General features: G+C 39.9%; 2 protein-coding genes across 2 annotated transcripts; both read right to left on the bottom strand.

Moving 5' to 3' along the window:
- Nucleotides 1–1,510: 1,510 nt before the first annotated feature.
- Nucleotides 1,511–7,406, bottom strand: LOC146638325 (sterile alpha motif domain-containing protein 3-like). Its single transcript, XM_085367689.1, has 9 exons — nucleotides 7,313–7,406; nucleotides 4,499–4,694; nucleotides 4,250–4,411; nucleotides 3,681–3,768; nucleotides 3,426–3,590; nucleotides 2,929–3,135; nucleotides 2,527–2,695; nucleotides 2,286–2,365; nucleotides 1,511–1,807 (listed from the first exon to the last, which is right to left on the bottom strand). The coding sequence occupies exons 1-9, from the start codon at nucleotides 7,404–7,406 to the stop codon at nucleotides 1,511–1,513; spliced, it is 1,458 nt and encodes a 485-aa protein (XP_085223815.1).
- A 10,576-nt stretch (nucleotides 7,407–17,982) lies between these two features.
- Nucleotides 17,983–21,552, bottom strand: LOC146638324 (uncharacterized). Its single transcript, XM_085367682.1, has 11 exons — nucleotides 21,370–21,552; nucleotides 21,094–21,272; nucleotides 20,905–20,998; nucleotides 20,149–20,505; nucleotides 19,936–20,053; nucleotides 19,770–19,861; nucleotides 19,554–19,668; nucleotides 19,082–19,183; nucleotides 18,713–18,880; nucleotides 18,432–18,587; nucleotides 17,983–18,197 (listed from the first exon to the last, which is right to left on the bottom strand). Exons 1-11 carry the CDS (start codon nucleotides 21,550–21,552, stop codon nucleotides 17,983–17,985), a joined length of 1,779 nt encoding a protein of 592 aa, XP_085223808.1.
- Nucleotides 21,553–23,897: the final 2,345 nt, after the last annotated feature.

Here is a 23,897-nt window from a genome sequence, read left to right as displayed (position 1 = left end):
GAGATATGATGCGGGGAAAATGAACAGAGGGAGTGATTTTAAGTCTGATTTTAGACTATGTAAGTATTAGTTAAGCCAAGAGTTGGGCAAAACCTTTGTTGCCCTGAAGTTCTAATCCCCACAACATATTAATAGATTAATAAGTAAAATTTTTCTCTGATTAAGATTTTTGGGGTTGCTGTTTTAGTGATGGGTTGATTCTGTCAGTTAGGTTTGGGTTGTTTACTTATTTCAATAGTGGGAGTTTTACTAATCATGGAAACGTTTATAACTGGGCCCTTTAAAATTGTAACAGTGCACTTAGAGAAATCCTGTCAGGTGATTATGTTTTGTGTTTTGATGAACTAATAATCAGCTCTCTTTTTCTCATTTTTGTTCTAAGCAGGCCTGCAAGATTGAATTAACAGCGCTGTAAAAAATTTCGGGAGAACAAATTTAAGGTGACCTTTTCCAGATTACAACTGTGCCATCTGTGGGGATCTGATCAGGTTCTAAGATAATAAAGAACTCTTTTTCTAAAAACAAAAAACTAAATAAAACAAATGAATGAGCTCATGTTGCTGAGGGTGGAGAATTTGATTACTAGTCAAATTAGCATTCAGTCGTTCAAGGGTCAGAAGCTTCATCTGGTGAGAGTGTCCAGATGACACATCGGGAGAGGTGACTTAGAATGAAATAAGGTCAACGCCAACACGCTTACAGACACAGACATGACGTAGATTAGTTTCTGGGGTAGAGGTGAAAAACATTTTGCTTTGTCTTTGCTTAGCAAGAAGTAATGCAGAAGGTGTGAAAATAGGCATGCCCTGAATAGGTCGACAGGAAACATCTGGAGGCTGAGACAGCCATACACTCTCAGAAATAGGGGTGCCAAAGTGTACCAAAAAGGGTACAAATGCTTGTCGCTGGGGGTGTTCCTTTTTGAAGGACATTTCTGTACCCTTTAGGCTTGGTACATTTTTGTACCTTATGAAGTTGTACCATCTGAAGTACAATCATGTACTTTCCTAAGACATAAATGTACCTTCAAACTATAGTACAGAAATGTTCCCTTGAAAAGGGTACAATAGGGTACCTATGAGGGTACCCCCCCAGCGACAACCTATTTCGTACCTAAAGAGACAAAAATGTACCCCAATAGTCCAAAATATTTGGTTATTTAACCATTTATTTTCAATAATAGAATCACATCAAAGCATTTAAACAACCACAGGAATACATCCTTGATTACATTCGTATATTGCCATAGGACATGTCAAGAAAAATACATTCATTTAAAAAAAGTAAACAATCACATAAAGACATTAAACACCTGAACACAATGTTTTGACGGATCACACATGGCGTTGAAAAGAGTGATACTTGGAAAAAGCTGCCTGGCAGTCATTTATTCCACAAGTGATGCCGAAATGAGGCTCATGTGCGTGTACTAACCCAACATGTGTAATCATCTTCCTCAGAGTAAATGCCCTTTTTGAACATTTTGAACATTTGTGGAGTGGGGGCATATTTAATAGAGTTGGTTAAGTACCCTGGTGACACTTACTGGCAGGGGTTTGTCTCCCTGGTCTCCTATGTTGACAATGCAGTTCTGAAGAAAGACAAGTGTTTTCTTGAAGTATGCAGGGTAGGTCATGTTGAACACGAAGAAGGTGGAGAATGCTGAGATGTAGGCCTCATCCAGCGAGCAGCATGAGCAAACATCCACTCCTTCAACTGTGACAACACAGCGACACTGTCTTGAGAGGGCAGTTGTCCAACTCTTATCCTTCATTCGAATGGTTGGGTATGGACTCATGGGAGTATTCTGCAGAAGAGGAAGAAAAACATTAGTATACAGTATGTTTAAGCAATATGTGCCAAGTGGATTTTCAACAGATTCCTCAAATTACCTTCTTTTTTTTGCTGCAAAACAAAACTGTCTATTCTGATAACCTGTAAACATGGCCCCTACTCCAAACAAAAAGCTTCTTGACCAATGACTGTTGTGGTAGTGTTTGATAAGCTGCTAAAGTTTGACATAATATTCAAGGGCAAAAGCAATCACCCCTGACAGTCACACTACCTGTGAAGAAGAATTTCCCTAAGGGGACAATAAAGGTCTATCTATCTATATAAACACCAGACAAAACCCAAGAGCACAGCAGCACTGTGGATTAACAGCAGTGTTTCCCCTACATTAGCTTAGCTGTGATGCTGAACCGCAGCTGAATTCAGCTCCATGCCAACAAAACACAGAAAATGAAACTTGTGGCCAAAGGCTATGCATTGCATCATGCATTTACCTCTCCAAGGATGATGAAATCTTCTATCTTCTCCTTGAAGATGGATGGCAAGAGGAGAAGTGCCCCCTTGAAGTCAATTCCTAGGTCATACAGATGCAAATACACTTCATTAGATTTTGATAGCATGCAAATTCCCATTAACATGCTCTTGACATGGCACTATGGTACATCAATTATCTTTGGAAGAGAGAGCAAATGAATTGTCACAAAATTTACTATTTGTATGAGGTCAAATTAGCACCTGTAATGTCTTCAGCCAGTGCATTCTCTCTTGCCTCCATGTAGACCTTCTTCAGTGGCAAATCCTTGGTCATTTGAAGAACATTTTGAAGAACAGCAGTGAAGTTTTCACTAAAGCGGCGACAGATGTTGTCTTGGCAGGGATGCATTAAATCAACCTCATCACACAACTGGAAATGAAAAGAGCAGAATAGACAAAAGAATGACATTTTACATTGAGGATTTAAACTTTTGACATGTTTAAAGACACAGACTGGAGATAAATGTAAAGTGCTTTAACCCTTGAACAAAAATTCTAAAGATAATGAACAGATTGATTAATCAGTTAGTACAGAAAATAATAATCAGATTTAGAGACAAAAAAATCATTAGCTGTTTCCCCAATCATCTTAACAATTCTTACCCCTGCAGATGTCCCCAGGAATGGATATCTCTTTAATAGGTCCACAGTACACATTCCTTCAGCTACCTCTCGACGTCTCCATGCAAAGGTTTTTGTCATGCGGTCTTTCACCAGTGCTGTGTCAGGATGTAGCTTCTTGTGCTGATCATTTAGCACCTTGATATGAGCATCAACGGAGGCTGCATCTTCCCCCACAAAGCACGAATCCTTTGTCAAAGCAGATATCAGTATTATCATAAGTAAACTCTGATAAGTTAATGTTACTCGAAATGCGGTAATTTGTACACCAAATGCTTTGAAAAAAATGCAAAAATGTTGAATAGGAATTGCAAGTTGAGCTGACTTTTGTTAAATCAACTGTGAAGTTCCTTTTTCTATGTTAATGTTATCTGTTAACATGTTTCTTTCAATTAATTTTTACTTTTAGCTTTACAGTGAACATAATAAGACTACATATGTTACCTTAGCTCTTAGAGGCTGAGGGTGTGAGGACTTACGAGAGAGGGCTTCAGTCTCTTCAGACAGGAGCTGCTGGATTCCTCTGTGGTCCGATGTTTCTGCGTGCGTCCAAACTTTTCTTTAACCCGGTTCACTTCTTCGTTGCTGATTAGGGGAGCCCGTTCTGCTTTGAACTTTCTCTTGAGTTGGCTGTGCCAGGTGTCCTAGTTGTTTCAAATGTATATAAGTAGTTAATTATGGTTACTTTATATTAATATAATCTATAAAAGAAACAAAAAAGGAGAGGTACTCACATAACCATTTCCGTGTACATCTCTTGAGAAAGGATACTTCACAATCAGGGCTTTGATGACCTGGATGTAGTCTGAGTGGGTTGGGTACCTGTTTCAAACATAAGAAAAACAACCCACAGTACACTGATTACTCTTATCCTTTCCTGGGGGCTTTTCTGTTCTTCAATTCTTCTAATCATATTGTTATTACCGTAAATAGTATGTTGTAGACCAATGTCAAATCAATGTAGCTAAAGTTGATTTTAATTTTTTAAAAATGGGCGTGGACAAACAGCCACACCTCTCCCAAACTTCATTAATTAATTGACTGCAGTCCTGAATTATTAATTTACTCTTGAGCAAATTCGAAAATGAACACTTTGGCTATCATAGTCCAGACAAGGTCTGGAGACACAGGATGTATGGTTTTACCACTATTGCCAGTTCATTGGAACCGTGTGTCACACCAGACTCGAACGCTGGTCTCCAGATTGGGAGGCAGATGGGCTAAGCATTTGTTCTCTGCCTCTCTTACAACAGCAATATTAATATTAAGAAATTAATGTAATTATTCAGAAAGGAACCCTTACATTGTGTACTGTGACAGCATTTCATAAAGACTCCCAATTATTTTGTTTCGGTACTTCTGTTCTTTCTGGACTGGTTCTTTGAGATCCAAGCGACTCTGGACATCTTGTGGGAATTTTGGAATGGAAATAACTGCAGGCAGTCTACGGCAAGAAGGTATAGAACTGCAATACAGTAGGAAAACAGCATTAACTAGCCATTTTGCAAGCACTTAAATGCATATGCAAATTTAGACATTTATCACAACCTACCTCTGGTTTGCTTGGGACACTGGACCTTCAACTGTACCTTCAAATGGGTCGACCGGTTGTAAAGTGATGATGACTTCCTTGTAGCGGTTTGTGAAGTCTCTGAACTTCAGCTGCTTTTTGAAAGACTTGTCAAAAAGATATGCAACCATGGTCTCAGTGAGTCCACAGTCTACCGTCTCTCCATCTAAATCGTTATCTGAAATATAAAGTACAGTATGAAATAAAAATAAAACCATTTTCAAATTTAGTTTTAAAGTGACATTATGGTCAATACATAATAATAATAATAATAATAATAATAATAATAATAATGATAATAAGGTCAAGGTCAAGGTCAGATTTATTTATATAGCACATTTCCAACAGCCGATGCTGCACAAAGTGCTTAACAATAACAATAAAATTAAAAACTACAGTGTGATACAATAAAAACAATAGAAACAATAAAATAGAAGAATTGAAACAATACTAACTAATTCAGATAAATCCAAAATGCTTGGGTCATAATGTGTTAAAAGCCAGAGCGTAAAAGTGTGTCTTTAGTAAAGATTTAAATTGCTCAAGAGTTTGAGCAGATCTAATATTAAAGGGGAGACTATTCCAAAGTCTGGGACCTGCCACAGAGAAGGATCTATCACCACGAGATTTGAGGTTAGTCCGTGGAATGGACAACAATAGTTTTGAACTAGATCTCGTGGGTTTTCCTGGAGCATAGGCAGAGAGGAGCTCTGACAAGTAGGGGGGGGCTCGGGCGTTGAGTGACTTAAAAACAAAAAGTAAGAGTTTAAATTGGATCCTGTAGGGGACAGGGAGCCAGTGTAAAGAGGCTAAAATTGGGGTTATATGCTCTCTCCGTTTGGTACCGGTTAGCAGGCGAGCAGCAGCATTTTGAACCATCTGAAGGCGATGGATGGTGGCATGATCTAGGCCATAATACAATGAATTGCAGTAGTCCAATCTGCAAGTAAGAAAAAGGTGGATGATACGCTCGAAGACGTCAGCCGGAAGGTATGGCTTTATCCTGGCTAGCTGTCTTAGCTGAAAAAAACAGGACTGAACTACTGCACTCACCTGCTTATTCAATTTAAAAGAACCATCAATGTAAATTCCGAGGTTTTTTACATGTGTTTTACAATACGAGGAGAGGGTACCCAACGTGCTGTCGATATGATTGAAATTGCCAAAAATGACAACCTCAGTTTTGTTTTCGTTTAGCTGTAAAAAATTTAATGATAACCACTGTTTAACGTCGTCAAGGCAGCGTAATAAGAGCTGCGGTTGATCTGATCCTGATTTTAAAGGTAGATAAATCTGTAGATCATCCGCAAAGCAATGAAATGAAATGCTGTACCGCGAGAAGATGGAGCCCAATGGCAGCAAATAGAGTGCGAAGAGGGCGGGACCCAAAATAGAGCCTTGAGGAACGCCGTATTTAAGAGGAGCTAATTTGGAGTTGTGGGGGCCCATATTGACATAAAAGAACCTTTCTGTCAAGTAGGAGCGAAACCACTGAAGGGCAGATCCTTTTAGGCCAGCATGCGATTCTAGCCGTGATAACAGGATGTCGTGGTCAACCGTGTCAAAAGCTGCTGACAAGTCCAACAGTAAAAGGGCAGCAGGGCTGCCAGAATCCATAGTTAAGAGAATATCGTTAAAAATCCTTAAAAGTGCTGTCTCAGTGCTATGTAATGATTTAAAACCAGATTGAAATTTTTCTGAGATCATATTAGAATCGAGGTGTGCCTGCAACTGTAGATAGACCACTTTCTCCAAAACTTTAGATAGAAAAGGAAGCTTTGAGATGGGCCTGTAATTAGACAGAACAGTTGGGTCCAGGTTTTGTTTTTTAAGAAGGGGCTGAACTACAGCTTGTTTGAAGCATAGTGGGACGCAGCCTGTAGTAAGGGACGTATTAATCAATTTCAGAATAAAAGGGCCAACAATATTAAAAATGTTTTTGAGCAGACTCGGGGGAAGAGAATCAGAGGGGCAGTGTGATGATCTTAGGCCACTAACTATCGCGGTCAGGTCCTTAAGGGAGACGGGATCAAACTGCTCTAAGACAGCTGAACACACAGGTGGAGGGCTTTGAACTGAGACAACAGACAACGAAACAAGGGCCCTAATCGATAAGATCTTGTTATTGAAAAATGCTAAAAAATCATCGCACATACTTGGTGAAGAAGTAACTCCAGGATTATCACATAAACTAAAAAAGCGATTAAGAATGTTAAAAAGTACCTGAGGCCTATGACCGTTTGCTGATACTAAGCTATCATTGTGAATCTGTCTATATTCCCCAAAAGGAAGTTACAATTAATTCTCTTGATTAATTGTTAATATAAATTAACTGGTAATATAAAAATGTAAGTAAGTGTCCCTGCGCAGAGCTTACAGCTCTCATATTCGAAAATCCGACTAAGTAGGTGGAATGGTACAAATGTGTACCTTCCATTGTTTAAAATCCCTTTGAGCGGGAAACAAGTTAGATGCGATAAATTTTGCTTAGAAAACAATTTTGTTAATAGCTATATTTACATACTAGCATGTTTTGAGAAATTATTGATTTTTTTTACATTGTTGTACACGGTTCGTCACTATTTATTGATAAAACACTCGAATACCGCAGGCAGACAGACGTTGAACATTCCACCAACAGTCTAAATAGTCCACATTTGTACCTTTCTTTGTTTAAAACTTAGCTAACTGCTATCTTTCGCCCATGTTAAATCTAGCTCTTCGGACTTTTGCTAACTCTACTGTAAAATTACACGTTGTAATTTTTATAAAAACACAAAATCACACCCGACTTACCTCTAAATCTTTGCGCCTCGTCGTCTGACACATCAATGCCTTCTTCCATCAACCTTTTAAGGAGCTCCTCCGTGGATAACCCCCTGAGAGTCATTTTCTGCGTCAACGCTAGTCAGCGCGGAGGCGGAGCACTCATCGCTGCTGCCTTTTCGGCCTTTGGGATTAATGCGCGTTGCGAACTTGACACATGAAAATACAACATTGTGGTATTAATGCGCAGTTGTTTAGAAACCGTTATGCTGTCTTGGCGAACTATATTTGTAACTTACAAAATGTAGTCACCGTAACATAAAAATCTGCTTGACATTTTAACTTCCAAAGAACCTCGGTTTAACTTGATGTTGCAAATTCCATAAAAACATCACAATTAATGAACAATTCTAGGATGTAGTAAAAGCAAAAAAGTAAATGGCCAAACATAACAGTAAAATGATTTCACGTTTTTGAAAGATTTAAAACATTAAAAAATTATAACTGGAACTTAATAAAATGGAAATGGACCAGTTTTTTTTTTACATCATTTGGTTGTGCCTGCATGTCATTGTGTGTGTGTGTTTTTTAATATAATTTAACATAACTTACACAAAGGTAGGTTACAGATATTCTTTGCATCATAGGATAATTTACGTAGAGAGGAGAGGACCAACAGATTTGATTATAACATGTAGCTTTTATGAGCACACTCACATCTCATATGAATTTTACAATTAACCAGGCCCATCCAGATTTTCCCATGCTGACCCATTACCACATTCTGCCACTGTCACTGCAGTACAGGTCAAAATGGTACAGATTTGTACTTTATTTCAAATTGTACCTTTAAAGGGGCGTTTCTGGACTTTTAAAGACCAGTATTGTACTTTTAAGGGAACATTTTAAAAAAATGTACCTATAGGTACAAAAATGTTCTTCTCTCGTACCTCTATTTCTGAGAGTGTATAGGGCAAAATGTGGTTGAGCTTGTAACTGTATGTGTGCCTGCAAAATAACAGTTTTGTACAAGATGTGCTCGAGATGATCAGATAAGAGAAGAAGAGAGCTTATTAAAAGGGTGTCAAAGGTTGTCAAAAGTGTTGTTTACCCAAATAAATAAAATTGAAGATTATATATATGTATAAATGATAGACCCTAGAACATGATAGGTTGAACCAAGTTTAAATAATTAAGAGAACAATTGATGAACATAATTATGGAGGCATAGCAGGGAGAGGTGTTTTGTTGATCCTTTACAGGAGATTTCCGGACCATAGCGAAAATCACGGAGCGGTTGGCAAGAATACAGGAAGGACCAGACCGAACGGAACTAGAAGAAAGGGGCACCCAAAAGAAGAACAGAGAATCGCACAGTTTCAGAAAGTTTGTTGTGTAGGAGATTAAAAGAACCGGAGTCAATTTTTAAAGAGGAAACAGGTTAACGTTATAGAGGCATTTTCCAAAGAGTGACAAAAGTAATGTAGGACCTTTTACCAGAAAAAGTTAATTATATCTGTTTGGATTCTACCGTGAGCAGTGAGGGAAGTCAGAAGTGGATTTAAACTCGGATTCTACTTAAAAAGGGGGTAATACTTAAGGGAGGACAGTTCACAGCCCGCCACAAACGTGAGGTGCTCTCTAAGAGCTTGGTCTTTGTTATATTTTAGCTATTAGTGTCACATGAAAGTAAAACTTAATGGGATAAATTAGGGTGATGTGGTAAATGGGATAAATTCCCCTGGCTGGTGTACTCCCTTAATTCAGTAGTCCAGGACTTCCTGCTCTCAACTCTCCACCTCCACTCTCCTAATCAGGTTGCTCACCAGCCCGGTCAGCTGGTGGATGCACAGCCTGACACGCCGGCCCCGACGTCTACCCGGAAACGACGTTCGCGCCTCACGTTCCTCACCGCAGTCGACTTCCCGGACATCTCAAGAGCCGGCTGTGGTGAGTAATAAGGACACTTTTTCATTTCTCACCTCATCTGCTTCTTTGTTTACAGTGGGTGGTGACACCGCCGACGCTGCTGTAAGGCAGCCAACAGTAGCTAGCGTTGCCTCATTCAGCAATCTCCACACTGCTCACTTCTTCACCATCTGTAGCAGTGCCACCTGCTACAACGCCACCCGGACCTGCTCGGCCCGAGCCGGAGGAGCTCGCGCTGCCAGCCGAGGAGCAGCTCAGCGAGCCGGAGCTGGAGCAGCTCAGCGAGCCGGAGCCGGAGCTGGAGCAGCTTAGCGAGCCACCAGCTGAGGAGCCTGCACCGCTGCAGCTCAGCGAGCCACCAGCTGAGGAGCCAGCACCGCTGCAGCTCAGCGAGCAGGAGAAGCCAGCGCCGCTGCCGGTGGAGCCAGCGCTGCTGCCGGAGGAGCTCAGCTTTACCACCCCATTCACGTGGTCATCAAAGGTAAGTGCAGAATCAATCTTTACTCCAAGAGTTGTGATCAAATTTTTCAAATGAAGGGTCAGAACAGCGAAATCAACATCTGGAGGGTCGGAAAATCGATTTGTGCCAAATAAAATCGCTTTTGCAATTGTTAAAATTTAAAAAAAAAATTTAGCCATCCATGACTTATCATCACTAAGACAGTCAAGGAGAGGTCAAATTGGGAGGGTATCCACATGACTAAAAGGTAAATAAGGCTGGCAGTCATTAGAATATAAATGAAATGGCACTTTGTGTTTTCGGAAAATCACGTCAAGAGGGAGAAGATTTAGCAAAAATAAAAGTGGCCCAAGATCCCTGCGGCACACCCCAACACAGAGGGGCCACAGAGGATGAAGCCGACCCCAACATACAACCCGTTCTCACTCCCGACGCGTAAAATAATGACGATTTGTCACGTCCCTTAACTTCTCATGCTGACGCCTAAGGTACCCTTCCACGTTTTTATGTTACGCTGTGGGTTGTCAATTCATTCCAATATGAACCCGCTCGCGGCGATCAGAGACGCTTCGAGCAGAGGCTCCAGCCATCCATTTACTCCAGTAATAACCCCGTCACGGCGAAACATGACGCCGTGAAGCACAATCTAACTGGAGAACCGGGGACCCTCTCCGCGAACGGGTTTTTCTCCCTAATTTAATGCTTTCTTTTAATGACATCGTTAACATTTCTCAACAAAAACACGTGAAAGTATCACTGATAATTCAACAATAAAATCGCTTCATGTTGTGGCCATCACACAGTGTTTTCCAAACTGATTCACGATCTGAAAGTGCGCAGATTTAACGTACATAATCCTTTGTTAGGTTTATTATTTTCATTTCACACGTAAAACACATTTATAGATTCATTCACCACTCTTGTTAGTTTTGGATGCGCTCGGCTCCAACCAATCAGACCAATTTACGCAGACGCACTAATCCCGTAACTGCACACTACCCATAATCCTCAACCGCCATCGCTATGGAAATGAAGATAACAACAGCTTGGTGCTACCCGTTATTCCTTTATTTACTCTAAAATAATAACCAGCGATAATACGAAATTAAACTGGCCCAGTGTTTAATTATGTAATTAAAAATTGCAAATTTTAGTATTTTTTTTTTACAAATTGCAATATTTATCTACAGCGCACCTTTAGCGACACGTCAACAGATCTTAAGCAAGGCGATTGGATGGTTTTTACTGCAATGCATCTTGGGAGTCGTAGTAAATGTATCTTTCAACTCACGGTCCTGCAGCGAAGTTTTCGAGTGGACACAAGGCAGATCCTAGCTAAGTAAGTTGTGATAAACTGTGGGTAATTTGCATGTTCACTGAAATATTAATTTCAGTGATATTAAACTGATATTAAACTTGAAATGTTTTCACAGAGCAGTCTGTGTACCAAGAGAACTACTTCTGCAAAAGTTTATTTAATTTTTTTTGTGATGTATTCTCATGTGTAAGACACTTGCTTGGCCACCCAGCTAATGTTAGTACTGCTCTATTTTAGCAATGTATCTTTTCTGTAATCAATTCAGGTTTTTTTTTAACCCTATTCACGTAATTAACTCAATATTAATGACTTTAATCTCATAATTGATTTTTTTTTCTAAATATGGTGTAATACTGCCTCGTAATATAAGTTATTTCTTTGGTCATAAATTATTTTTGTAATCGTTTCACCAAAACAGACCTGAAATAATCCCTACATGTTCCATTTTCATTTGCAGAAATGACAAAGCCAAAAACCAAACCATGCCCTTCCTGTCAGGCCCCAAACACCTGCAACAGGAAGACATGCAGTGGATGCCTGGGCAGCCTGAACGTAAAGGAGGGATTGAAAAAAAAACAGGAACAGTTTAAAAACAGTAACTGGGCTGCCTCTGTTAAAAAAAAACAGAAATGCGAGCAGGGTGGTTAATTCAGCCCAGTTGTCAGTAAGTTTAAAAGTTCTGATCTAATAAGTGGTTGGTCTGGTAGACAATTCTTTATTAATCACAGTTGTCAATGTTTTCTTGTATATCATGAAGTAAGAAACTAACAAGACATGTATATACACATAAAATATTAATTTATAAAAGAGCATAAATAAAAAAGTTATTCACATCAGAATAACATCATCACACTAAAGACATCCAACTAGAAAAAACTTGTTAAAAACTATTTTTATTCAAGCTACTTCTGATTTTTAATTTAATCGGCTATTAACTGAGAGACAAAACATTTCAAGATGGATTTTATCATACATTTACAGGTTTGGTCACCATAAATACTTTTTAACTATCGACAACAATAAAACAACAAAGATGTGAAACTTAAAGGTTTGTTATACATCAATTTGCTTACATGAAAGACTGGCTGCATGTTTTTCTTTGTTGTTCTTGCAGGTTTCAAAGCTACATGCCCTGGGCTACCAACCAATTCTGTTTCTTGGACAGTTTGACCGTAAGGGCCGTATAGTAGGGGACGTGATCACTCAGATCGAACCAGCGGAAGGTGCTGCACGTGACATCCTCATGAAGATGAGGAAGCTTTATGAACACCTTCTGAGAAGTAAGATATGCTTTGTCCATTATCTGTAACCAGGTGTCCTTATCAGATAGCCTATCCTAGCTGTCTTTGGGTGATACTCATGGTACACCCTAGATAAGAAGGCAGATCATCACGGGGTACATAGAGACAAACAAGATGGTGAGGATGAGGATAGTTAACAGTCACCAGCTATTCTATTCTACTCTACTCTATTCTGTTCTATTCTATTATTCAGCCAAGGTTCAGACCAGTAACCTTCTTGCTGTGAGGTGACAGCTGCCCTACATGTCCTGTTGCTAACATGAAAATAGTGTTATATCTGCCTTATTACCTCCCCATGTGTCGGTCACATCACCAAAGCTAGCCATACTGAACCTCTGGTGTTACCCACCTGAACAATTTTGTATGTGTGTGTGTATAGTATGGTCTTTCACACTCATGTATATACAAATGTAATTTTAAAAATCTTCACGAAAACCAGACCTGATAATTCTCTTCGAGACTTTCTAGTATAACAAATGTTATATAATGTTACCAATATGAACACCAAGATTCTTAAATAACTTATATACTTCTTAAGAGGTTACCTGATTACCTCCCTGAGGTAGTTAGCATCACCATTGTACAAAACTCCTAAGTCACAGTACTAGCTTGAAGTGTCAAATGTTATTCACTACAAAGTCAGGAAAGTAGTGTCATCCGAGGAAAAAGTCATTATCTATCTGGATTTATAGTCACACTCATTAATTTTTTAATGTACAATGTAGAAAAGCACTACAGATGTCACACTACCCTAGAGGGCACTTGTACTGAATTATTTGGGTCAGTGAGTGTGCGAGATGACTTATTTGATGCCAATATTTACCAGTTGTATCTTTAGTAAAAACTTAACTGAAAACATGCAAATCACTACTTATTATGTGTTTATGTGTACTGTACATTTTTTCAACCCATTTTAATGAATGTTTAATATTTAAAATTTTTCAGAATTACAAGCTTCACCTCCTGCTAAAAGTTCTACACCAGCAGCTGGACCATCCTCTGCTGACAGTGTCGATGCTGGACCAGTCCCAGACCCAGAGGCTCTAAACGAGGAATTTATTCTTCATTTAGAGCCTGTACCAACATCTTCCCTCTGTCAGCCTCCTGCATCCTCCTCTTCATCTCTGCTTCCTCCTGCATCCTCCTCTCCATCTCTGCTTCCTCCTGCATATTCCTCTCTGTCTCTGCTTCCTCCTGCATCCTCCTCTCCATCTCTGCTTCCTCCTGCATCCTCCTCTTCATCTCTGCTTCTCCTGCATTCTCCTCTCCATCTCCACATCCTGCATCTCCCTCAATTTCTACGGTGTACACCTCGGATGTCCCAAACAAAAAAAGGACAAGGAAAGGTTAGACGTTATGGTATTGTAAATGTACGAAACACATGACAGGTTCGTTAAGTTTGTTAAGATTTCTTTTTCTTAATTTTTGCATTTTTTCCAGTTTTACAGAACTCATGTAAATATTTCATTTGTTATTTTTCAGAATGCCGAAAACACCGTACACAGAAGATTTTCAAATATGAAGAGATAGTAGACAGGAGAGTTGTAAATGTAAGTAATTTAGCCTGCTGTTGTGCAGATTTGTTTGCGTCTTTGGACTTCCCGGATTTGAACTGTGCCTGACTGAATATCCATAAGCTTTTGTATTTGATGAATCTACACTAATTCAGCCACTGAGTCAGGATTTCACTCCAAATAGGACATTAAATAAGAACAGACCACCTGATACGACCTGGTCGTGCTGCCTTCCTGATGTTTACGTTCTTTAAAGTCCTCCTGACATCATGCTCAGAAGGAGTGATTGATGTGGAGGTGCTCCTTCCCATTCAGTAACATCTGCTTCAGTTAGTTTTGCTTGTGAGCCACAATGTAAGCAGTGTTGCTTTGCTGACATGCACTCGATGCTGGCAGTACAAGCATTGTAGTGGTTCTTATGTTTTTGTAAACTAATTGTATAATATATTGAGCCATTCAATAGTACACAAATGTTTATAAGCTCCTTTTTGTATGCAACTTGCATGTCTTTCTTAATTAATTGTTTGTTTATATCATGTTTTTCAGGAAAAAGAAGAAGTTAAAGTCAAGTGGAAGCCTTGCTCAACATGGTATGTAGTAACAACTTTGTTGGACGGGAACAGACATTCATATTGTTGATAAATAGTTATCAACTCAATTTGAATTCATGTATTTGGACTAGAGTAAATTGGGAGCTTTTAGCTATCGAGCTCCTCTTCTGTGAGGAGCTTGATAGCTGTCCACCTCCAAAGTCCATTATGAGTTTTGGAGGTGGACATGGTCAACACTTTTAAGAGTAGGCATAAGACTTTACTTCTTTATAGAGCTTATAGTTAGGGCTGGTTCAGCTCAGCCCTTAGTTATGCTGTAATAGGACCAGACTGCTGGGGGTTAGTGTCCCCCCCCCCCCCTCTCTCTGTCTCTTTCAGGGTTATGCAGGCTCAGTATTGGTTGAAGATGCAGTCACGTCTCCTTTTACTGAAAACTCTCCCCCTCTCCCTCACCACCATCTGTAAACATACATGTCTCAGTAATGCAGTTCATGCATGTTACTAACTAAACTTCTTCCCTGGAGTTTCTGTGCTCTCTCATCCAGCAGGTTCCAATGGATCGTGGCTGCTGCTGTGGTCCTGCTTGACATCTACTACATATATTAATACTCTCTGACTTGATTTGATTAATTTATATTACAATGAAGGTGTATAAAGCATGACATGAATATAGAAGATATTTCATCCTAAAAAATTGTCATATGTCACAACCTAAATTGTCCTATTTTGTGTGTGGTTGTCGTTGTTGTTTGTTATGTTTTTCTCCTGACAGTGGCAAAGTGTGGGATGACACATGGGAACCTGCGCAGTTTTACACACAGTAAACCAGGCACCACAGGTCGCAGAGATCGCACAGTTCACAGCTTGTAGTTCAGCATAAAAGTTCAAAATAAAATATTTACTATACATTTCAACCAGTGTCAGTCTCTGTTTCACTCTCTAATTGTGGCTTAAGTACCTAACACATTCATGAATCTGATCGATCAATAATATCTTCCCTGCACTCGACATCTCATAGTTTTACATATCAGCCAACATTATTGTCTACATCCTCATAAATATAGAAGTGACTTGCTTATTATAACATATTACAAGGTAAAGTAATACTGCACTGCACGTATAGTAAGTAACACCTACTGTGTATGGGAGCCTAAAGTGAAGTTAACTGCACCAGTACCAGCTTCAGAACATATTGTATATTATATGTTTCTACCTTTTTGTAATATGTCATGTTTAGATGCAGTGACAATTGCACATTTGGAGTTGTGGTCATATGTGGTCTTTATATACAGGGTATTAAAAAAAATTGACTTTTTTTGCTATTTTTCTTGTTTGTTTGCACAATATTATTGTGTACATATTACATATGTAACATTATTGTTAATATTATAGATATCAAAGATACAATTTGATTGAGGGTTTTCCTGTCATAATTTCAATAAAAATGCAATTACACACGTAAACAATAGGATCAAAATAAACTTTTAAAAAGTCTGTTGATCAAATGCTGATTTTCAAAACATTCTAGAGGAAAACAGAGATAAAATAATCTGAACAGTAACAGTGATTGTGGATGATGATGGAGGCTTCAATGGATTATTCTGTTTCAATCAATAGGTTCGTATCTATGACAATAATTTGATAAGTTTAACAGGTTGGTTTAGGCCTGGCAATACAGCAAATATTCACAAACTTTTGTTTTTGAAGAATGTTTATCTTTTTTGGGATGAAGCTATCTGGCAAAATGAGACAACCCTATTAACCTCATCTTTATGTCTTTTTTGTGGCTATGATACTGGATTTTGGTTTGATGCATATGCAGGTTACAGCTGGGGAATGGCAGTATGTTGTGGATTGATTTGGCATGTTCAACCACTGTTACACCAAACTCTCTCACTTATAACATGATAAAGGCCTCTTACTCAGTGTCATGGATTTTCTATACTTTTGGGGACACAGGGCCAAAGTCTGAGGCAATAACTCAGATCAAAGAAGGCAATGATTCTAAAATGGGAGTTATTTATATCATTATATATATCCAGGAATATGTGCCTGAGGATAGTTGTCATGAAATCAATATTAAATCAAAGTATTCCTTAATTACCACAGCTGACACGAGTTCTCCATAGCTGCCTGCTGTCTCAGGATCTGTCTCCAAAAAGGACCAGGGAGCGCTAACATGTTATGTTCTAAACTGATGAAGAAAATGCACATTAAACATAGTATAAACTTACTGAGTGAAGTAATGTCAAGAGGATTCCTTTAGCTCCTATTGGGTTGGTTCCTTGATCAATGCAATACAGAATCATTAATCTGGTTTTATGTAATGTCCTCAAAACATGTCAAAATGAGGCTCACTAGTCTGTGTGGCCTCCACATGCCTGTATGACCTCCCTACAACACCTGGGCATGCTCCTGATGAAGTGGCAGATGCTCTCCTGATGGATCTCCTCCCAGACTCCAGGACTAAAGCATCTGCCCACTCCTGGACATTTTGTGGTGCAGTTGGTGGATGGAGCGAGACATGATGTCCCAGATGTCCTCAATTGGATTCAGTTCTGGGGAATGGGCGGGCCAGTCCACAGCATCAATGCCTTCGTCTTGCAGGAACTGCTGACACACTCCAGCCACATGAGGTCTAGGATTGTCTTGCATTAGGAGGAACCCGGGGCCAACCGCACCAGCATATGGTCTCACAAGGGGTCTGAGGATCTCATCTCAGTACCTAATGGCAGTCAGGCTACCTCTGCCGAACACATGGAGGGCTGTGCAGCTCCCCAAAGAAATGCCACCCCACACCAAAACTGACCCACTGCCAAACTCATGCTGGAGGATGTTGCAGGAAGCAGAAGGTTCTCCACGGCGTCTCCAGACTGTCACAAGTGCTCAGTGTGAACCTGCTTTCATCTGTGAGGAGCACAGGGCGCCAGTGGCAAAGTTGCCAATCTTTGTGTTGTCTGGCAAATGCCAAACATCCGGCACGGTGTTGGGCTGTAAGCACAACCCCACCTGTGGACGTCGGGCCCTCATACCACCCTCATGGAGTCCATTTCTGACCGTTTGAGCAGACGTACACATTTGTGGCCTGCTGGAGGTCATTTTGCACAGCTCTGGCCTTTCTTTCCTACCTCACAGTACCTTCCCTTACCATTTGTTTCCTACTCTTTTACTTCTTCTTTGATGACGGTTGTCTTTCTAGATAAGCAATTTCATTTGCTCTGGGGCGAGTCAATGGTTCGGGTGCATTCTGGGACTGTCAGTTCACCAGTGTGCTGGCATGCTTCTTAACAAACACACCACTACAGCAAACATCTTAATTGTACTTGTTGATTTCTTCAACAAAACACTGAACAAAAAATTTACTTGTGAGTGTGCTGCCTGGTGCTTTTAAATTTTGTGATAATTTGAGCAGCCCAGAAAGCATCCCATAAATTAAATTATGTTATTGTATCTGAACATGTACACTAGTCATTAAATTAGATGGGAAATAATGATTCAGGGTAAACAACTGCACCAAGGAAATTCCATTTTTCTTCTCAAAATGTAAAATGTCTGTTGAAAAATCACATTGAACAGAGATGTGATTAACTTTTTATTTTACCAAACATAACATCAATGATGACACAATCAGTCTTCATCAGAAGTGCTCAAATCACTCTCAGTGGCATCGTCTGGAATGTCCTCCTCCTCCTCCGAGTCCATTTCCAGGAGTGGTTGGTGGCTGAGGATTCTCTTGTACACGTCCTTTACTTTGAGCATTTCAGCTTTCAGTTCACTTTGTTTTTTTAAAACCAGGCTACAGAGTCCCTTCTGTGCATCCTCCGACATGCCAACAAAGGAGGCTGTAAAAAGAACAAAACAAATAAATATGAGAAAAGTAAAAAAAACAAAACAAAAAAAAACCTCACCTCATAAACACAAGGAATTAGGATGCTGTAATTAAACATTTTTTTAAAAGGGAGAAGGCAGTGTTAGCTAGCAATCTAGATATAGGTAAAAGATCCAGTAAGACTTTAGCATCTGCTCTTATTTTCAATCGATTCATCAAAAAATTAATAAATAAATAAAGTGCTTACAGTCTGAGGAGATTGTCCCCAACACCACAGAACGCATTCGCAACACTGTCCAGTGATGCCGCATCTTCCTGCAAAGGATCATCTCCTCCTCTCTCAGGCGCCTCACAGCCATCACCTTCTCAAAGACCTTTCTCTTTGTCCGGAGGTCAGCAGCAGCTACAGTTTAACAACATCAGATGGGAAAACATAGTAGCATATTATGATTCAAGAACAAAACATTCAACTACTGCTCAGATACTGGGAGTTTGTTTAAAAAGGATATTTATAAATCAAGAGCTTACGTTCACTTGTGCTCTGCCAGGGCCAAATATCGGTCTGCATGAGGGCATCACTGGATACGATTTGCTTTGTTGGTTCAGCGAGCTTGTTGTAGTCGTCAACAACAGCCGCCAAGCGTTTCTTCTCAACTAAGATGACCTTGCGAATTCTGTGTCGCCTCTTGTTGCTATCTGTAAATAATCATAAAAAATTCACACCTTCACATAATGTATATAGTTTCATTTTAATCTACACTCATCAATTTGTTTGCTAGAACAAATCACATCCAGCTTAAACAAACCTGGATCTGATTTTATTCTGTTTACAAAGTAGCTGCACAAGCTGTACAAACTAAGTATCAAACGGTCCGTTTCAAAGAAACTGGGACGTACCATTTTGTCTGTAAAGACTTTGTGTTCGCACTCTGATGATGACGACAAGCTCCTCTATTCGTGCCTGCAACGCTCCAAGGCTGCCATCAGTTTGATCACTTTCTAAGTGAGAGGAATATTAATCAGAATACAGGATGAGTAACAGTCACCAAACTACAGTGGACTCTGTAATCACTGACTTGATGACATTCATTATAAGACATCTGGAGCCTTCATGTGCTGCTATCTCATGATAATCATGAGATAACAAGTATGTTGGTGTTCAGGTTTATAAAACCAACTAGTACGACATCATTTCAACCCAGGTTCTATCCAATTTGATGAAACGCAACAACTCTGCCATAAATTTGCTTTTACAAGGCTTATTTTTCATTGTTTGTTGACACTGTCAGAAAGATCTTAACTCTAAGTTCTTTAATGAGGCCATGGTGGGTCCTATTGTTATACATGAGTGCATTATATTGAGACTCACCTTCAGCCCATTTCTGCACATCGGCCACCCATTGCTGCAGTGTGTCGTCATCCACTCCCAGCTCATTTCTGGTCGCATTCAGGCTCTCCACTTGTTCTCTAAGGATCCTTATGATCTAAGAATGCATTCATAAATGTCATTCATATTGACATTAAAAGAGTACTGGTGTTTTCCCCCCATTACCACACACATTAAAATGGGTGTTGAAAAAATGACCTTTAGATATCGCTGGCTCAAAGTGCGGCCCAGTTGTTCCACTTTCCTTTTGTTCCACCCCAAAGCCAGGAGGGTCAGCATGTCTGTTCGCCCTGCATTTCAGTTAGTATACAAATTAGAATTAATGAGCAGGAGACTGAGTGGAATCTCAGACACGGACACACACCTGCTTTAGACATGTACTTCGTTGTGATGGCCGCCCTAGACAGGAAACTGTTTACTTGTTCCACCTCTTCTCCAACTGTTGAACCGGCCCCATCCTGAAACGCACCTCCCCATTTGATCTATAGAAAGGAGGTCACAATACATGACTGCTGAATTCATTCAACCTTATAACAAAATGTCTCAAACTAATCCAAAACTACAAGCTGCAGTATACCTCGCATTTCCAAGTGTGAGCCTTTGCATGCATGATGGAGAGAAAAGGACGCATTGACAAGAGGTTCCTCAGCTCAGGGCACTGCTGAGCCACCTTGGTTAAATAGGGGAAATATTTACAGGCCACATCGGAGCAAAGGAACGTAATATGTCCTGGGACGTTAGCTGCCAACTTCCTCTGGAGAAAAAGGGGGTAAGCAAAGATCTCCCCTCGAAACATGTTCAATGCAGCTAAGAGGACTCCGTGGCGACAAACAGCTATTTCCATGCCCTCCTCATCCAACTTCCCAGTGGACTTTTTGGACGACTCCTTTGCTGCAGTCCAAGATGAAGATCCGCACAACCCTTTCCCCGGGACCTATACACTCAAAGATTTTAACATAAAAGACATGACATGATTAAGCCCTATCAGGGACAAACTTTTTAAAACAAATGCATAACAATTAGCTGAATTAGCCTCGAGTCACACAAGACCTCATATCTCCCCAGGACAGCACTGATAACACAAAATAAAAATCATGTTGTTTTTTTTAAATACACATGGTGACAAAATTAAGTACACATTAAATAGTATTACGACAACACCAAGAGAAAAAAAAAATATCGACCCATCCATATATGTCTACACACACACACACACACACACACACACACACACACACACACACACACACACGTATGTGTATATGGTTACGGCATTAACGTCATTTTAACAAGATTAACGCTAACAGCACTAATATATATATGTGTATCTTACATGATTTGTGTGTCTCTGGATGTATTTCACAAACTCAGCAACTTCCTCATCTTTTTCAATGAAGACACCTTCAAAGTTCCCCTGCTCTGAAGTGCTGAACGAACACAGTGACAGTTGTTTGAAAAGAAACATTAAAATACATTTTTCTACAAATCCATATTTGACTTATGTACACAATGCATAACGTACCTTGCATTAGACTGAAAGCGATAAAGCTTGCGGTTTCCATCAACTGAGACGGCAAGCATGTCTGGAGTGCAGGCAGGGCAGCTAAAGCATGGTTCCTTGCACATCCTGTCCACCTCAAACTTTACAGCACTCCACTCCAAGAAACTTTTACTGAAGGCATCAGCTGATATTCGGCCATTCTTTTACATAGAGGACATACAACAGAATATTCAAGGACAGTCATCATAAACATTGATTTGCACAATTTCCTTAAACTTAGCAAATTTAGAAACTCACCCTTCCAAAATGGGCTGTTCGTTCATCCAGCATTTTGACAAATGCCTTGAGTGACATCCCTGGTGCAGCCTTCTTAATGTCATAGAAAGACTGAAAGACATCCATTGAAAACAGGGTGCAGAAATTTAAGGTGCCAGGCCAATATCCACTACCCAGGATGTCTTTAACTGAGGGGGACCACATTAGGCCACAGCTGGTGCAGCTCACCACTGGCAGTGCAAGGTTATAACGGCCTTTAGAAAGGATAAGGATAAATTCAGTCATGGCTCAAAGCATTCATTTTTTTCATGTTGTTTTCAAATCGGTCTGGTAAATCCAAATGACCTTTGACAGGTGCCCACATATACTGCGGGCCGAGGGTAATTAAAACCAAGATAGCAATGCACAATTTGCAATAAAACCTCCAAACACATCTATTGTGTATGTAGTGTGTGACAAAAGGGCAACTTACCATTTATGGTTACAAGAGCCACAATTGCGCCGGGTGAAACCTCAACCTTACCTGCTGGGCAGTCACACACATGGTCTGGCCTTTGCACAGGCAACAGCCGAACTAACATTAAAACACACAATATATATAAAAAGAATTAGAAATTAACTGATACACAATAAATATACAATAACAGCACCCACTCATACTCATACATAGCAAGAAATGCATAAGACTTCAAAACTGTACCTATTGGCTTGTGAAACTCTGATGAAGGCTGCAAAAACCCTCCTGTTACTGCCTCTCTGTTGTGCAGGACAAAGCGTGTGTGAACTGCAATATCACAGTCAGCACAAAGGAATGGAAGAGGCAGGCAGTCCAGACACCTCACAACTACTTGTTTGCCACACTGACACACACGGTGTGACTGTGGATCCAGAGTAGCTAACATATTGTCTATAAGACAAGGCCTGGCCTCTTTCCACTTTTGCGAGGACACCATATTTCTGATCGCCCAGTGAGTAGCAGCTGACTCAGACGACGTCTCACAAGTCATGGCTGCGTCCTCTTCTCCATCCTCCAACAACTGAAGGAGCTCCTGACGAAGCACCTCAGTTCCATACACTAAAAGAAAAAAAAATAAAGAAAGGAAGAAACTCTTCCACAAAGTGAAAAACACTCTAGGCAGTATGTTTCTTAGGACTCCACAAAAGCCCTGCATAACTCAACTATAACAACAAATATAAAAGTAAACAGAAATCACAATATATACAAGAAGGTAAAGTACCTTTTGTTGGGTTGACACTGGCAACATAACTAGGTTCTTCACGTGGACATTGATGCTGCTCTCTGGACACGGGGGGGGGGGGGGGGGGGAATGAAGAATATTTACTTACTGAAATTCTTTGGTGAAAACAAGTTGTGAGATAAAATCAATGGTTGTGTGAACACTGACCACGTGGCATGCAACTAGTACTTCGACTGGTCGATGGTCTTTGAGGAATAAAAGCTCCCTGTCTGTCACGTTTTTTCCAGCGCACTGGTCTTGGCTGAGGTTCACTCTGTGCATCATTCTACGCAATTAACAAGGAAAAAAGGGAACACCTAAAATACAGTCTATGATTAAAGCAAAGATTATCAAACATCTTAAGTTAACCAACTTAATTTGACATAAACTTTAAAAAAAATTCAAATAACATAACGTTTACTCCGTACAAAATATTAGACAAGCATGTTCCCTCTTTAACAACTGTTTCCACTAAAAATGTTACCTGCATATCTTGAAGGAGTTCGTCAGCAGCCTGAAGCTCTTCCTCCAGCTCGGGATCCTCTGAATCACTCATTTTCAAGCTAAAGAGGAAAGAGATTTTTGCAGAACTCAGTGACATAAACACATAACTAACGCAATTCAAATGATTTTCAGTCTTGGCGCTCCAGTTAATGTTAGCAATTAACGTTAGCATCATCAGTTTGTAAAGAGCTAGCAGAACTCTTAGCGCAAAAACTGCTTTACGCACCATGTGAGGGTATTTTGCAGCACACAAGTCCTTTAACGTTTGTAATAGATTTAATCCATCATCGTTGGATTAAATGGCTAATGCTGCAGTAGACACGTGTAGTTGTTACCTAGCAAGCATGCTGACGGTAGCTGTAGCCATTTTTAAATACATTACACAGTTTCCGAGATCAGTCACCTCTGTTTGTTTGAAGCTTTTATGAAAAAACAAACTTTGAAACACACATCAAGGTATTACTTTAAATATATGTATTTTTTACATACCTGCATTAGAATCAATCAGTTCCGCCTCATTTTCTTATTCTTATAAATGGGTCTCTCCGTTCTCCCATCAGCCTTTGCTTACACAGGTTGCGTCTGATTGGCTGGAGCCGAGCGCATCCAAAACTAACAGGAGTGGTGAATGAATCTATAAATGTGTTTTACGTGTGAAATGAAAATAATAAACCTAACAAAGGATTATGTACGTTAAATCTGCGCACTTTCAGATCGTGAATCAGTTTGGAAAACACTGTGTGATGGCCACAACATGAAGCGATTTTATTGTTGAATTATCAGTGATACTTTCACGTGTTTTTGTTG

This window comes from Diplotaxodon limnothrissa, linkage group LG2 (assembly GCF_057381915.1).
Source record: "Diplotaxodon limnothrissa isolate DT_005_m linkage group LG2, D_limnothrissa_male_GT1.1, whole genome shotgun sequence".
NCBI classification, from domain to species: Eukaryota; Metazoa; Chordata; class Actinopteri; order Cichliformes; family Cichlidae; genus Diplotaxodon; species Diplotaxodon limnothrissa.
The sequence above is the reverse complement of the archived record's forward strand: the minus strand, read 5'-3'. Positions and strand labels throughout refer to the sequence as shown.